Below are 15392 nucleotides of genomic sequence, written 5' to 3'. Positions count from 1 at the left end.
CATGTTTATCTATAGTCCGCATACAGGGAGCTCCCGACCCCAGCAGTCCAGCCCCGCCCACCAGGCTGGGGTTTTGCCCGGGAGGACCTGAGTCTGAAGCTGCAACCACTTAGAAAGGCTTCACCTGCTTGGCATTGTGCCCTGCCTTCTTCTCCGCTGGGGACCTTGGAGCAGGATGGATTCCAAGACCCTCCCATCTGGCAGCAGACCCCCTGGATTTTTGGTTACTCTGAGTCTTCTCTGGCACACGGGCTTCACAATTGAGTCCAGCCCACTGTGCCCACAGGTGCCGATACCCTTCATTGGGCCAGAAAACATCGTGGATGGAGACCAGACACTCATCCTGGGACTCATCTGGGTCATCATTCTGCGTTTCCAGATTTCCCACATCTCCCTGGACAGGGTATGTCCCAGCTCCCAATTGCCCAGCCCAGCCCTGGCCATGGATCTGGGCCAAACCCAGGAAGACCCTAGAAATCCATCGTATGAGTGTGAGCCCCAAGACAGGGGCTTTGCCCAGATGTGTCCCCAAAGCCTAGCATCTATGCAGTGGATGAAGTGATGGATGAATCTCATTTTTTTAATTTAATTATTTATTCATAAGAAACACACACAGAAAGAGAGGCAGAGATACAGGCAGAGGGAGAAGCAGGCTCCCCACAGGGAGCCTGATATAGGACTCGATCCCGGATTCTGGGATCACGACCTGAGCCGTAGGCAGGCGCCCAACTGCTGAGCCACCCAGGTGTCCCTGATGGATGAATTTCTAACTGGCCTCAAGTCCTTCCATGCAGCTACACTTCCTTCCTTGGTCCCCTAAGCCAGTCCCAGTTGACACATCTGCTTTCTCTTGGGAGCAGTAGGTGTGTCATCCCCTGACCAGTCACCCTGCTCCTTGACTGGCTCAGGCTCTGCTCCCTGCAAAACAGATGCCCCCACTCCCATGCTCACGCCCCAGACCCTCTTCTGGTTCATGTCTGCCAGCCTCGCCCTGCTGCTGAGTGCATGTGCTCTGGGCCCCAACGCTCCCCCTGCTCTGCTGCCCCCAGGCCCAAAGGACAAGGGAGGAGACGCAACCTGCCCTATTCTGACATTTTGGGTTTATAAGCAGGAATTGGTGGAAGGGTGGAGCAAATAAGAGGAAGCACAGAGTTGGGGAGGAAGAAGGAGAGGAGACTTTGGGTTGGGAAGGTGAGGGAGGGAGTGGGTGGAAGGAGAGTACCACTGAGGGAAGGACAGGAACCAGAAATGGAGACTGGAGGAGGGGGAGTAGCAGGGAGGAAGGGGGTGGGAAAGGAGCACTGAGGGGGAGGAGAGAAAGCAGGGCAGAGTGGAGGCAGGTGGAACAAAGAGTAACAGAATAAAGGAAATTCTCAGTAAGAGAAACATGGAGGGTGGAGGGGGTTGCAACCAAATGAAGATGTCCTTGCCCTTGCCCAGCCTGAAGAGGCAGCACAGGCTCTGCCCTCAGCAGCTCTGTGAGCCATTAGGGTGGTAGACAGGTGGGCTCACCAACTGGAGGTGGGCGTCAGTCGGTCCTGGTCAGGGAAGTCCCTGCCCTATTGGTGGAGGGACACTGAGCAACCTAATTGCTCCTCTGTACCTCCTTGCATCATCCCTAGAATGTAAACAGTAACAGTGCCACCTCCTAGGGCCGCAAGCGTGCACGGGCCCTGTGCCTGGCTGGCAGACAGCCCACGGGGCCCAGGAGCCACTCTAACAAATCCCAGCCTCAACTCCCTGAAGCCCATTGATAGCACAATGCCCAGCCCATCAGAAGGGCTGGAGAAACGGGAGCTCCTGCTCCTGAGGTCATCAACTGTGACTCAAAGCCAGCTGCTCAGACGTAGCAGCTTTCAGGTGCCCCACTTCTCTGGAAGGACCATCTCTCTCAGCCCCAGTCCCCACCCACTACAAATGAAATCGAGTAAAAGCAGGTGCTCTGAAGAGAGAGCAAGCTGCACCTGCCTCCAGGTGGGGGAGAGGGATCACAACCCGGCCCAGCCCCCCTCTCCCACGGCCTGCCTGCGGGTTCTGCTGCCTTCACAGCTGTGCCTGCATGGTGACGTACTGTCCTGCCCTACCAGGAGGAGTTTGGGGCCAGCGCAGCCCTGCTATCTGCCAAGGAAGCTCTGCTGGTCTGGTGCCAGCGGAAGACGGCCGGCTATGCCAACGTCAACATCACCGACTTCTCCCGCAGCTGGAGTGACGGGCTCGCTTTCAGTGCCCTCATCCATGCACACAGGTGTGCACCAGGGAGCACAGCCCCAGCACCCTCTCAGCCCCGACCAGGTCTGGGGCCGGCCTCAGCCTCCCTCTCAGAGGCCCCCACCGCTGACCAGGGAGAATAGGCTGGGGTCCTCAACCTGCCCATCTCCCACATCCCCCTGGCCCCTGCACCCTGGGCACAGAAGTGGAGAAGGCTGAGAGCCGAGGCCCTCCCCCTTCACTAGGAAATCCCATGGAATCGGCCCTGGACCCCAGCCTTTCTCCACTTTCTGTTTCCCTGACTCTATTCTCAGTCCTCTCCCTGCCAAGTACCTACCCTTTTGGAGCTTTTCCCCCATAAGCCTGGTCCCTGAGGGGAAATTAACCCCCCTTCTCCATCAGAGCCCCATTCCTTCATTAGGGGCTCAGACTACCGCCAGGGGAAACTAATGTGTGGGTAAGATGTGAATGGCCAATAGGGCCTGGTTTGCCTTTTTTTTTTTTTTTAAGATTTTATTTATTTATTCATGAGAGACACACAGAGAGAGGCAGAGACAGGCAGAGGGAGAAGCAGGCCCCCTGCAGGGAGCCCGATGTGGGACTCAATCCCGGGATGCCCTGAGCCAAAGACAGATGCTCAACCACTGAGCCACCCAGGTGCCCCTGGTTTGCCTTTTTAACAAGTCCCTTAGACCCAAGCAGTAAATTACTCTGGCGAAGAGCTCTGCTTACCTTCTGTCCAGGCCAGACCTGCTTGACTACTGCTCCCTGCATCCCAAGCGCCCACTGCACAACCTTGACCTGGCTTTCCACGTGGCTGAGCAGGAACTGGGCATTGCTCAGCTGCTGGACCCCGAGGACGTGGCGGCCCTCCAGCCTGATGAGCGTTCCATCATGACCTATGTCTCCCTCTACTACCACCACTTCTCCCGCCTACACCAGGAGCAGACTGTCCAGAGGAGACTTGCTAAGGTTGGTGACCAAGGGAAGGTGGCACCACAGAGAGGTACGGTGAGCACGGTCTCTGGAGGCAGACACATCTGGCTTTGAAGCCTGCCTCTGCCACTTTCTAGCTGTGTGGCCTTGCCCGTGTCCCCTAACTTCACTGTGCTTCCTCTGTCATATGGAGCCGATAGTGCCTGGGGTAATAGAAGGCTGCCATGAGTGTTGAGCCCAATGCCCAGCACAGGGCCTGGCACACAGGGAAAGCCAGGTGAGCATCATCCCCTCCTGTCCCCACCCCTCCCCCCCTTAGGTTGTTAAGCTCCTAATGGGATTGAAAAGCTCAGAGAGTCAGACTCTAACATCAGTGCACAAGCAGCTCTGCTGCTCAGTCCGTGTTTCAGGGGCTCCCTTACCCTCTGGGCACAGTGGCAGATGCGGAGGCCTGGGAAGGCTGTGCTCAGGGTTGGTGTCTCAGTTGGGGAGGGGGTAGATGATCAAGGCCAAGGGCTTGAGCTGCTTTAGGGACGCGGGGGCCTTAGGGAAGGGAAAGGTGGCTCACAAAAAGGACAGTATAGACCTCACCCAGAGGTGAGGCCTAATGGGGTAAAAGAAAATGGAGGAAGGCAGGATGGGTGTTCCCCCACTCCGGGGTCTAACGTGCAATGCAGGCAGACACGCTTCTCCGGGGGCTGGGAGAACCCCCACTTTAGTGCAACTTCAGGGCGGGAGGGAGGAAGCTACCACCCTCCCCCCACAACCCACAACCCCCCCCCCCAATCCTGGCAGTCACTCAGCAGTCGGCAGGGCCGTGCTCCACTCCAGGGCCTGCTCCGAGGTCCTGCCCTGCACCCTTCTCTTGCCTCCTCCAGATCCTGCTTCAGCTGCAGGAGACCGAGGAGCTGCAGACCCAGTACGAGCAGCTGGTGGCCGACCTGCTGGGCTGGATTGCAGAGAAGCAGGTGTGGCTGGAGGCGCGGGATTTCCCAGACTCCTTGCCTGCCACGCGCCAGCTGCTGGTGGCCTTTGCCTTCTTCCGCACCCAGGAGAAGCCCCCGCGGCTGCAGCAGCGAGGGGCCACAGAGGCCCTGCTCTTCCGGCTGCAGACCGCGCTCCGGGCACAGAACCGCAAGCCCTTCCTGCCTAAGGAGGGCCTGGGCCCTGCAGAGCTGTCCCAGCGCTGGGCAGGCCTGGAGCACGCAGAGGCCTCACGGAGCCAGGCCCTGCTGCAGAGGCTCCTGCAGCTAGAGCGGTTGGAAACCCTGGTCCGGCGCTTCCAGCGCAAGGCAGCCCTCAGGGAAAGCTTCCTGACAGACACAGAGCACATGCTGGACCAGGCCGCGGCCGCAGCCCCGCCAGCCAGCCTGGCCGCAGTGGAGGCAGCTGCCCAGAGGCTGGGAATGCTAGAGGCCAGCATCCCGCCCCAAGAGGCCCGCTTCCAGGCCCTGGCTGAGATCTCAGACATCCTCCAGCAGGAGCAGCACCATGACTGGGCAGATGTGGCCTGCAGGTGAGCCCAAGCACGGAAACCATCCTCAAGATATGCTAAGGCCTTCCTGTCATACCCCTATCTTTACATGTGCCCATTCCCAGCCATAGAGGTATGATCTATAGGTTCGAGGCTCCCTTTAAAAGCTGTACCTCCCACCAATGCGTGAAGTTCCAGCATCCATAATTGACCCCTTTTGGTAAGGCACTGCCCTGTCTAGATAGCTCTTATTAATTCTTTCACTAAATAAACATTTATGTCCCAAGCCTGTTTGAGGTGCTGGAGATTTAGTAGTGAAGAGGGCAAACAATAATCCTTCTGCTCACAGAGCTTACACACTACTAAGGAAAACAAAATATGCATATGGTACCTGAGATAGTGATAGAAAAAAAATAGTAATAAAGCATAGAGGATTATGAAGTGGCAACACGGGGGGAAGGAGTTAGATTGGGTGGTCAGAGGAAGTTCACTTTTGAGCAAAGACCAGAAAGGAGTGAGGGAGTCAGCCATACAAATGTGGGAACAAACTATCCAAGGCAGAGAAAATGGCTAATGCTGTGTGCCAAGGTGGGCACATGTCTGGCGTGTTTGAAAAATAGCATGGAGGCCAGCATTGAAAAACAAGAAGTCTTAGAGGTCAAAAACAAAGAAAACAAGTAGTCTTAGAGGTCAAAGAAGTACAGGGGCAAAGGGTAGAGGCAGATAACATGCTATGATCTGTAGGGCACAGTAAAAACCGGATTTATTCAGAGGAAGATGGAAAACCAATCACAGGAGGCCTTCAGCAGAGGAGTAGCACAGTCTAACTCCCGTGCTACAATGATCATTCTAGATGCCATGTTGGGAACAGACTGAAGGGGCAGAAGCAGAGAGACCACTTATGAGGCTATTGTAATCACCTAGGCCAGAGAGAAGCAACAGAGGCCATGAGAAATGGTGGGATTCTGGATATATTTTGAATCCAAGAGGATTTACAGACAGATCAGAGATGGGGTGTGAGAAAATGAGTTCTTGAGATCTTAGCCCAGGCTACTAGAAGGATAGAGTTGCTATCTATCATCTGAGATGGGGACTGGAAAGAAGGCTTGGGGCCCCTGAAGACCTGAACCCCACAGACCCTCCTTCTGGCTTCTCTGCCTGTGTCTAAGAAGCCAGAACACAATGTCCCAACCACCCCAGGCTAGGATGCTCCAAGCTCCCAGCCACCAGGCACAGGATCCTCCATGACCACCAAACCCCCCTGTCCACCAGCTGCAGACCCCGAGGTGCCTTCCTCCCTGCACTCCCCCCACCCCACCAGCCCAGTAAAGACCACCCTTACTCTCATGCCCTCCAGGCAACTAGAGATCAGTGGGCGCTGGGAGCAAGTCCTTGAGCGTCTCCAAGGGCAGAAGAAGCAGATGGCAGACCTGCAGGCTGTGCTGAGCTTGCTGCAGGGGGTGGAGAGCACCTCCAACCAGCTCAAGGAACTCCAGGTGGGCCCTGCACCAGCAGATCCCGAGGCAACACAGCAGGGTACACCTGCCTGGCACTCACGGGGCACTCTGGGACCACAACGATCACCTGTCCATCCCTGGCCAGGTGCTGGCCAGCTCCACAGCCTGTGGGCAGCAGCTGGCAGAAACAGTGGAGCTGCTGCAGAAGCATGACCTGCTGGAGGCCCAGGTCTCGGCACACGGAGCCCATGTGCACCATCTTGCCCTCCAGACGGCCGAGCTGGACTCCTCCACGGGCACTAGTGTGGAGGTGCTGCAGGCCGAAGTCCAGGCACTCGCCCAGCTCCACCAAAGCCTGGTGTCTCTGGTCAGGGCCCGGTAAGAGCTCCCCCCACCCTCTTACCTTCTCCAGAACTTTGTGAGCAACCCACTGTACCTCCTGCCGGGGTTAAAATACTGCTGACTTGGCAACTCCCTCCACACTGACCCTCACCCCTGAGTCTTCTGGGTCCCCCATTCAGTTATCCAGGAAAAGAAAACTCCTGTTTAAGGGGAGGTGTCTGAGCCTGGTGGGGAGCGCGCACGCGCACACACACACACACACACACACCCCCGCCCCCGCCACCAATGTCTTTGGTGCCCCTCGCCATCCCTCAGACGGACCCTGCTGGAGCAGACCCTGCAGCACGCAGAGTTCCTGGACAGCTGTGAGGAGGAGGAAGCCTGGGTGAGGGAGCACGAGCGGCTGGTGGAGGGTGAGGCCCTGGGCAGGGACCTCGGCACCCTCAGAGCGGCCCTGCGGAAACACAAGGTACCTGCCGCCCGCGCCCTGCCGTCCCCACCTTGCCGCCGCCCCTCTCCGCCCTCGCACCCAGTGCGACTGTGCCCCCCAACCAGGCCCTGGAAGCCGAGATCCGCCGCCACCAGGCTGTGTGCGCCGACCTCGTGCGGAGGGGATGCGACGTGGGCGCCCCCGGACTCCCCACGAGGCCGGGTCCCCGCGAGAGGGCCGAGGCGCTGCAGGGCGCGGGGCAGCGGCTCCGGGCCCGGGCGGCCAGCTGGGGGGCGCGGCTGCAGGCGGCGGCGCTGGTCCAGCAGGTAGGGGCGGGGGGGGGGGAGGGGGGGCCGGCCGGGGGCGGGGCGGGGGGGGCCGGGCAGGGGGTGGGGCGGGGGGGGCCGGCCGGGGCTCAGCCTGCCCCCCTCCCCGCAGTACGCGGCGGACGCGGCGGACGCGGCGTCGTGGCTGCGGGAGCGGCGCCTGGCGCTGGAGGGCGCTCCCCGCGGGCCGGCCCGGGAGGCGGCCGGGGCCCTGCTGCGGAGCCACGGGCGGCTGGAGCGCGCGGTGCACGCCTTCGGGGCCGAGCTGCGGCGGCTGGACGAGCAGGCGCGGGCGGCCGCCACCCAGGTGTCGCTCACGGTGCGCGGCGGGGTCCCGGCGCTGCAGCCCTGCTGCCCTGACCACACAGAAGGTGCCAGCGGGAGGGCTTCTGTGGCGCCGACCCGGGCATCGTGGCCTCCCCCACCCCGGGGCTTGGGGGCGCCCCACCCTCCGCAGCAGCATCCTACCCACGGCCACGCGCACGCGTACGGAGCTCAGCCAGGATGGTTTGGCTTTGCTCATTTTGCCCGCCCGTTCCTCCTGGACCGCCCCCTTTACTCTCAGCAGCCCCCCCCCCAGCCTTCTGTGCCCAGGGGAGCCCCCTCTGGACACGCTGCCCTCTGTTCTGTCAGCACAGGTGGTGTCTGCCCTGAGCTCTCTAAAGAGAGGCCGGAGGACCCCGGGGACCTGGAGTGAGGTTTCCTGCCGCCCTGGCCCCCTGGGAACAGAGAAGATGGCCCTCTCTGCTGAGCTCGACCCTGACTTTGACCCTAACACCATACTCCAGGCACAGGACTGCTTGAGGCGGGACTATGAGGGTCTGCGGGTCCTGGCAAAGGTAACGCTCTTGTTCTAGAAAATGTTCATGGAGCAGACCCTGAGCTATGAACCCAGGGACAGAGCAGTTACTGGACATGCACGCTGCCCTCAAGGAGCTTCCGTCAGGGCAGAGAAGATGAGAAGTCATTAGGTGGCTGTGGGCGTGATGGGAGCCCAGGTCAGGCTGTGAGTCAGGGAGGGCATTCTGAGGGGAGGACATAGGCTGAGCCTGGAACAAGGAGAGGCTAAGAGCAGGGAAAGCCGGAGGGAGGGCGGGGGAGACTGGGGCGGGTGTTCTGGGGAAAGACCATGCCCTAGGCAGGACCTATACCAAGGCAGGAAGGAGGCCCCGAAGGAGTTAAGGCCAGAGTGCCTGGAGCCCAGGAGTGAAGCCGGGAGTGGTGGGTGGTAGGAGAGCCTGGAGGGGTGGCGGACCAGGCCAGACAGAGCCAGGTCCCACAGAGGTAAGGCTGTCCCAAACAGCCAAGCTGGATCTAAAGAGCACACTCTGCCAGGGCCCTCGACCTGATGCTAAGCTCTTGTGAGCTCCGTCTTCTAGGCCTCTGACGGAGGGCGCCGGGCCCAGCAGTGGGGCGGGGACCCTCTCTGGCCCTGGCTCTGAGCTCTGCTGGTCACGGAGTCAGGATGATGGGTCTGCCCTGAGGGCCCTATGGGGAGGCTGACCCTCACCCCAACCTCTGGGCCGGCCTCTCCTCAGCACCGCAGGGCACATCTGGAGGAGGCAGTAGCCCTGTTTGGATTCTATGATTTATGTGGGGAGCTGCAGTCATGGCTGGAGAACCAGACAGCACTGCTCCAAATGCTGCAGCCCCAGGCCGACGATAACGTGGAGGTCGCACAGCTCAAATATGAGGTACCGCCCCTGTGGACCCGAAGTGGGGGTCTTAGCTGCTTGATCCTTCTGCCCTTCCTCATTCCTATCCTCCTCCCTCCCTGCCGGCTCCTGCCTCTCTGTTATTTGCTCCTGTGCCTGATTGTCCATGTTAGTTGGCTTCCTGTCTGGGAAGAAAGAGCAAGGGATCTGGCCTTGCATTTTTAATGAGGTATAACTGATATGTGACGTTATATTAGTTTCAGATATGCAACATAATGATATTTGTATATATTGTGGAACGATCACAATAATTCTAGTTAACATCAATGTATTATATTATTAACATAATGACTCGACACATGTGTATGTTGTAAAATGTACACCACGGTAAGTCTAGTTAATGTCCATCACCCCACGTAGTTACAGAATTTATTTCTTGGGATGAGAACTTTTAAGATGTACTCTCTTAGCAACTTTCAAACACTGCAACACGGCATTATTAATTGCAGTCCCCAGGCTTACCTTATATCCCCATAGCTTATTTATTTCATTTTTTTAAGATTTTATTTATTTATTCATGAGAGACACAGGGGCAGAGACATAGGCAGAGGGAGAATCAGGCGACTCGCAGGGATCCTGATGTGGAACTCAATCCCAGGACCCTGGGACCACCCCCTGAGCCAAAGGCAGATGCTCAACCACTGAGCCACCCAGGCGTCCCAACTTACTTATTTTATAGCCTCATTACCCGTTTCACCCACCCCTTGATTCCCCACCTCTGGCAACCACCAATGTGTCTTCTGTCTCTATCTGGTTTTATTTTGTGTTTTTAGATCCCCCATACAAGTAAGATCATCCAGTATTTATCTCACTCTACCTCATTTCATTTAGCATAATGCCCTCATGGTCCATCCACCTTGTCCCAAAGGGCAAGATTTCATTCTTTTTTATGATATGAAAGAAATATTTATTTCTGTTGTATGTGGTGTGTATATATACCACATTTTCTTTGTCCATCCATCAGTGGACAGTTAGGCTGCTTTCATATCTTGACTATTGTAAATAATGCTGGTACAAATGGGAGGGGGGTGCAGATACCTTTTCAAATGAATGTTTTCATTTTCTTTGGATAAATACCCAGAAGTGGAATTGCTGGACCATATAGTAGTTCTATTTTCCATTTTGTTTTTGAGGAACCTCCATATTATTTTCCATAGTACCAATTTACATCCCTAACAGTGCACAATGGTTTCCTTTCCTCCACATCCTCACCAACACTTACTTCTAGTATTTTTGAGAAGAGCCATTCTCACAGGTGTGAGATGATCTCTCGTTGCAGTTTTGATTTGCATTTCCCTAAAGATTAGTGATGCTGAGTATCTTTTCCTATGTCTGTTGGGCATCTGAATGTCGTCTTTGGAGAAATGTCTATTCAGGTCCTCTGCCTATTTTTCAATCTGATTATTTGCTTTTAGTGTTGAGCATTTTGAATTTATTGCTGTATATGGTGTAAGGTAGGGGTCCAGTTTCATATTTTGCATGTGGCTGTCCAGTTTCCCCAGCACCATCTATTGAAGAAACTGTCCTTTCCCCATGGTATATTCTTGGCTCCTTTATCATAAATTAATTGACCTTGTGTGCATGGCTTTATTTCTGGGCTCTCTATTCTGTCCCACTGATCTATGTATCTGTTTTTATGCGAAGACCACACTGTTTTGATTACTATAAATAATTACTGTAGTTTAATATAGTAAACTATATAGTTTGAAATCAGGGAGTGTGATGCCTCTGACTTTCTTCTTTCTCAAGATTGCTTTGGCTATTCAGAGTCTTTTGTGTTTCCATATAAATTTTAGGATTGTTCTATTCCTGCGAAAAATGCTATTGGAGTTTTGATAGGGATTATATTGAATTTGTAGGTTGCTTTGAGTAGTTTGGACATTTTAACAATATTAATTCTTCCAGTCCATGGGCATGATAGATCTTTCCATTTGTTTGTGGGTTTTTCCTAATTTCTTTCATCAGTGTCTTAGAGTTTTCAGTTCAGTGTCCCATCTCTTTTGGTTAAATTTATTCCTGGGTATTTTAGTCTTCTTTTTTTTTTAAGATTTTATTTATTTATTCATGAGAGGCACAGAGAGAGAGAGAGAGGCAGAGACACAGGCAGAGGGAGAAGCAGGCTCCATGCAAGGAGCCCGATGTGGGACTCGATCCCAGGTCTCCAGGATCACACCCTGGGCTGCAGGCAGCGCCAAACCGCTGCGCCACCGGGACTGCCCTATTTTATTCTTCGTAATGCAATTGTAAATTAGATTGTTTTCTTAATTTCTCTTTCTGATAGTTCATTATTATTGTATAGAAATGCAAAATGCTCTTATAAATTGATTCTGTGCCCTGCAACTTTACTTAATTCATTTATTAGTTCTAACAATTTGTTGGTGGGGTCTTTCGGGTTTCTGTGTATAATACCCTATCATTGACCACTAGTGACAGTTTTGCTTCTTTCTAATTTGGATACTTGGCTTTGAGTTTTTAAAAGGACCTCCAGGGAGCCCTTTAAGGACAAAGATCTCAGTCCTTTGAGAGGGTTGCAGCTCAAACACCTATGCATCAGAGCATGTCTGAGGTCATTTGTAGTCTTGAGGGCAGTATGGGAAGAGAAGCTGCCTCAAGGCCTGGGTCTTCCTTTCCCCAGAACTTCCTCACTGCCCTGTCTGTGAGAAGGGGCTATTGGGCTGAAGTCAGCAGCTCTGCTGAGCAGTTAAAGCAGAAATATCCTGAAGACACCCCCAAAATCCAGCAACAGCAGGAGGAACTGAGCTGGAGGTAAGAATGAGGGAGTGCAGGACAGGAGACAGATTGGATGCAGCTCCTGGGCCTGTGCACCTGCTTACCTACATCCCGAAATGCCAGGAGGAAACACTGGGCATGTCAGATACAGGGAGCAGAGGGTATGGGGACAGCCAGCCTAGTGGCAGCTATTGTGTGAGCCCCTGGCTAGGGCCCCAGGATGGATGGGGATGTCTCTTTGATGGAGACATCCCTGCTCCCTCTGCACAGGTGGGGGCAGCTGGAAGCCCTGAAGATAGAGAAGGAAATGCAGCTGGCACGCACCACAGATGTGTGCGGTTTTCTGTACCAGTGCAGATCCACACAGGTCCAGCTGCAAGACCTGCTACTCCAACTGGAAACCCTAGAGCTGGGGCAGTCAGAAGACAGCCACCGCACCTTGCAACTGGTCCAGCAGAAGATGCTAACACTGGAGAGGAGTGTCCACTACTTGCAAGGGGCAGCCATAAAGTACAGCCTGGGTTTGGCACAGCGATGGGGCCCTGGGAGGCAGGGAGGACCGACCAGGGCTGTGGAATGAGGAACAAGACAGGAATTGGAGGATGGGCAGGATGCACTGTGTGGCGGGCAGGGGTGCAGGTGGGGGAATGGCATGAAGAAATACTCACAGGGAAAGGGTGAGCCATGCAGGCTTGCTGTCCCCAGGCGAGGAGGAGGTGGGAGGGCAGGGTCATTTTCCCCGGGGGAGTTCAAGCCTGGACAGCAGGCCTGGGCAGGGCACTGACTAGGCGGTGGACCCCATCTCCCAGAGCTAAGGAGTCAAGCCCTACCAAGAGCCAGTCCCTGCAAGAACAGGTGGAGACGCTGCAGGGACTGCTGGAGCGGGGACAGCAGCATGTGGCCCAACAGGCCAGGGTCCAGGCTGAAGCACAGGCACGGCAGAGCTTCCTGCGGGAGAGCCAGCAGCTGCTGCTGTGGATGGAAGGTGTCTGGGCTCAGCTGCATAGTGAGGAGAAGGTGGTGGACATGGCGTCAGCCCAGCGGCTGCTTCTGGAGCACAGCAATCTGCTGGAGGAGATCCGGCTGCAGCAGGAGAGGTCAGGGTGGGAGGGCATACAGGGTGTGCTCAGGCTGGCTAAGGCCTGTGGGGACAGGCCACCAGAAGGGGAGAGGCAGGAAGCAAGATGTTACCCAGGGTAGTGGTCCAGGCTGGTTTCCAGCAGGTGCTTACACAAGGTTTTGAGGAGGATGTAACTAAGAACTAGTCAGGCATCCTGCATATTTGGGGGGTGGGGGTTGTAGGGCACAATCTGAGTTTCCTGAAAAGTTTTGTGAGTTTAGGCTTGGCTATACCCCATCCAGGTGAGCCTGATGGATTGCTTTTTGTTGGGGCAGCCTAGCCTTCCAAGCCATTCTGGATAATGCAGATCCTGCAGGCTCCTGGAGTCAGATGGCTCACCCTACCTCCCCGTCTCCCCCCACCCACCCACCCCCCGCCTTGTAGGACGAGGACACCTACCTCCTCAGTATGGCAAGACCTCTCCTCCTGCAGGGATGATGGTACAGGTCCATCAGGCAGGCAGGGTCACCATGCACAGACTATAAGCTGTGCCCTGTACAGTGGGGCCTGAAGGCAGCCGAGTGGGCAGTGAATCCATCTCACCCTCTGTTTGCCAGATTCTACTAATGCTTCAAGGCCTCCTAACCTCAGAGGAAGTGGAGCCTTTTTCTGATCCACACAAGGGTGTTACCTGTCCCCAAGCTGTGTGCCTGGGCGCTCAATTCACTGAAAGAGGCACCCTTCCTAAATGCTCATGGGCTGGCACTGGCTTTTCAGGCAGGCATGTATGTGGTTTGAGGGATTTTTCTACTTGCCTGGGCATCAACCAATAGGACAGTGTTCTGGAGCAGCGGTGTGACGTCGCAGGGAGCGTGACAGCTGTTAAGACCTAAGTAGTGTGCTAGGCCCATTACATTCTGTGTGTCAGTAGTGCTCCAGGGCACAGTTCTTCTATGGGGCGAGTGAACCTGAGGGGAAGGGCTTACCAGCCTCAGGCCCCTGCCAGTTACCCTTTATCAGAACTCCAGAATGAATGAGCAATGAGAGGGGAGGAAGGATGGGGTGAGAGGAGTGGGTGGGGTTTGACCTTCTGCCTGTCATTGTGGACAGGCTGCGGCAGCTGGAGGCTTGGGGCCAGCCTATTTCAGCCCTGGATTCCCCGGACTCCCAAGAGGTGGCCCATGCTCTGGGGCTCCTGAGCCAGCAAGGCCAGGGCCTGCAGGCCGCCTGGGAGCAGAGACAGCAGCGGCTGCAGGAGGGACTGGAACTGCAGAGATTTGGCCATGATGTAGATGGTTTCACTGCCGCCTGTGCCAGCCGCGAGGCCTTCCTGGAACTGGACAACCTCGGGGTAGGGAGCCAGGGATACGGGGCTGCAGTGCCACTTCCCCACCACTGGAGGGGGCTCTGAAGCCAGCAACCGTGACTCCCCATCTCTGCACCCCTAGGAAGATGTCGGGGAGGCCCAGCGCCTGCTGCAGCAGCACAAGGAGTTTGGGCGGCTGCTGAGCATCCTTGGCCATCGAGCAGAGGCTCTGCAGGCACGCGGGGAGAAGCTGGCCCTGAGCCAACACCTTGCTGCGCACAAGTGAGTACAGGCCTGTCTGGGCAGCACCTGCCCCCCTCTCTCGGCCTGCACAGGCTGCTGCCTGGAGGCTGGGAGAGAGTGCGGGGCGTGGGGCCGAACCCAGCACACCATGGGTGGCAACAGGCCTTGGGCAGAGGGGAGCCTCCCTGAGCCTTCCCTGATCCGGCCTCCAGGGTCCTGGTGCAGCTGCAGAGCATCCAGACACAGTGGACCAGGATCCAGGAGAGGAGTGAGCAGAGGAGGAGGCAGCTGCTGGCTTCTCTCCAGCTCCAGGTGAAGGGGCCTCCCCAGCAGGACTGCCTTGGAGTCTACTGCTGCGCTCACCCTTCTGCACAATGCAAAGCTCTTTACAGTTTGCAAAGGTCTTTCCCATGTGTTATATCATGGACCCTCATCGCCCCTCTTGTGAGACAGACATTCTGGCTCTGATTTTTCCAGATGAGAACAGGCTAAGGCCATACTGTTCAGAGGCAGGACTGGACCTGAAGTCCTAATAAACCCCCTTGCCCTCCCTCATCCGGCAACTTCCCTTCCTCATTTCTGGCCACGCTCTAGGTTTACCCATGGGCCATGGGCACCAGCTGCAGACCTCGGCTTTGTAAGATATTTGTTCAGCCCAGGCTCTGAGCTGGGCCTAAGTAGCATAAGCCTCTTTGGGGAGAAATGGCTGGACGTGATTTAAGGTGGGTTGGAGTAGTGGGAATGGACCAAATGCTCTTCTTCTCTGGGCACAGGACACCATGGGGCCAGGCTGTCACTCCCTGGGCTGCCTCCTACTGTGAGGGGGAAACCTTTCTCTACCAATCTCAGCTTCCCTGTCCCTACTTGCAAGCGGTCACCCCAGCCCCCACCTTGCACACTAGGATTGGCTCTGGCTCCTGCTCTTTCCCATGGGGGTCCATGAGACCCCCTCACCTCTGCTCGTGAGACCCATTCTCTTCTGGTTCTTGGGCAGAAATGGAAGCAGGATGTGGCAGAGCTGGTGCTGTGGATAGAGGAGAAGGGACGGAGGGCAGCAGATGAGCCTTCCCGAGAGCCCAGCAAAGTCCTGCAGCAACTCAGGCAGCACGAAGCAGCTGAGCGCGAGTTGCTGGCCAACCTTGGGCACGTGGAGGGCCTGCAGCAG

At 56.1% G+C, this 15392-nt stretch overlaps 1 protein-coding gene across 1 annotated transcript in view; it reads left to right on the top strand.

The window, feature by feature from the left end:
- SPTBN5 (spectrin beta, non-erythrocytic 5) overlaps positions 1 to 15392 on the top strand; it is a 47666-nt gene that overhangs the window by 3281 nt on the left and 28993 nt on the right. Inside the window, exons 3-20 of the mRNA XM_038580144.1 lie at positions 287 to 403; positions 2088 to 2245; positions 2952 to 3180; positions 4023 to 4660; positions 5976 to 6114; positions 6221 to 6453; positions 6733 to 6886; positions 6973 to 7173; positions 7286 to 7492; positions 7812 to 8012; positions 8712 to 8867; positions 11524 to 11654; positions 11889 to 12128; positions 12428 to 12715; positions 13789 to 14029; positions 14127 to 14266; positions 14440 to 14539; positions 15222 to 15392. Of these exons, the coding sequence (XP_038436072.1) occupies positions 287 to 403; positions 2088 to 2245; positions 2952 to 3180; positions 4023 to 4660; positions 5976 to 6114; positions 6221 to 6453; positions 6733 to 6886; positions 6973 to 7173; positions 7286 to 7492; positions 7812 to 8012; positions 8712 to 8867; positions 11524 to 11654; positions 11889 to 12128; positions 12428 to 12715; positions 13789 to 14029; positions 14127 to 14266; positions 14440 to 14539; positions 15222 to 15392 (3744 nt within the window). The remainder of the gene's footprint in view (positions 1 to 286; positions 404 to 2087; positions 2246 to 2951; positions 3181 to 4022; positions 4661 to 5975; positions 6115 to 6220; positions 6454 to 6732; positions 6887 to 6972; positions 7174 to 7285; positions 7493 to 7811; positions 8013 to 8711; positions 8868 to 11523; positions 11655 to 11888; positions 12129 to 12427; positions 12716 to 13788; positions 14030 to 14126; positions 14267 to 14439; positions 14540 to 15221) is intronic.

The sequence above is a fragment of the Canis lupus genome, chromosome 30 (genome assembly GCF_011100685.1).
Source record: "Canis lupus familiaris isolate Mischka breed German Shepherd chromosome 30, alternate assembly UU_Cfam_GSD_1.0, whole genome shotgun sequence".
In the NCBI taxonomy this organism is placed as follows: domain Eukaryota; kingdom Metazoa; phylum Chordata; class Mammalia; order Carnivora; family Canidae; genus Canis; species Canis lupus.
This window is presented reverse-complemented; position numbering and strand designations above follow the sequence as displayed.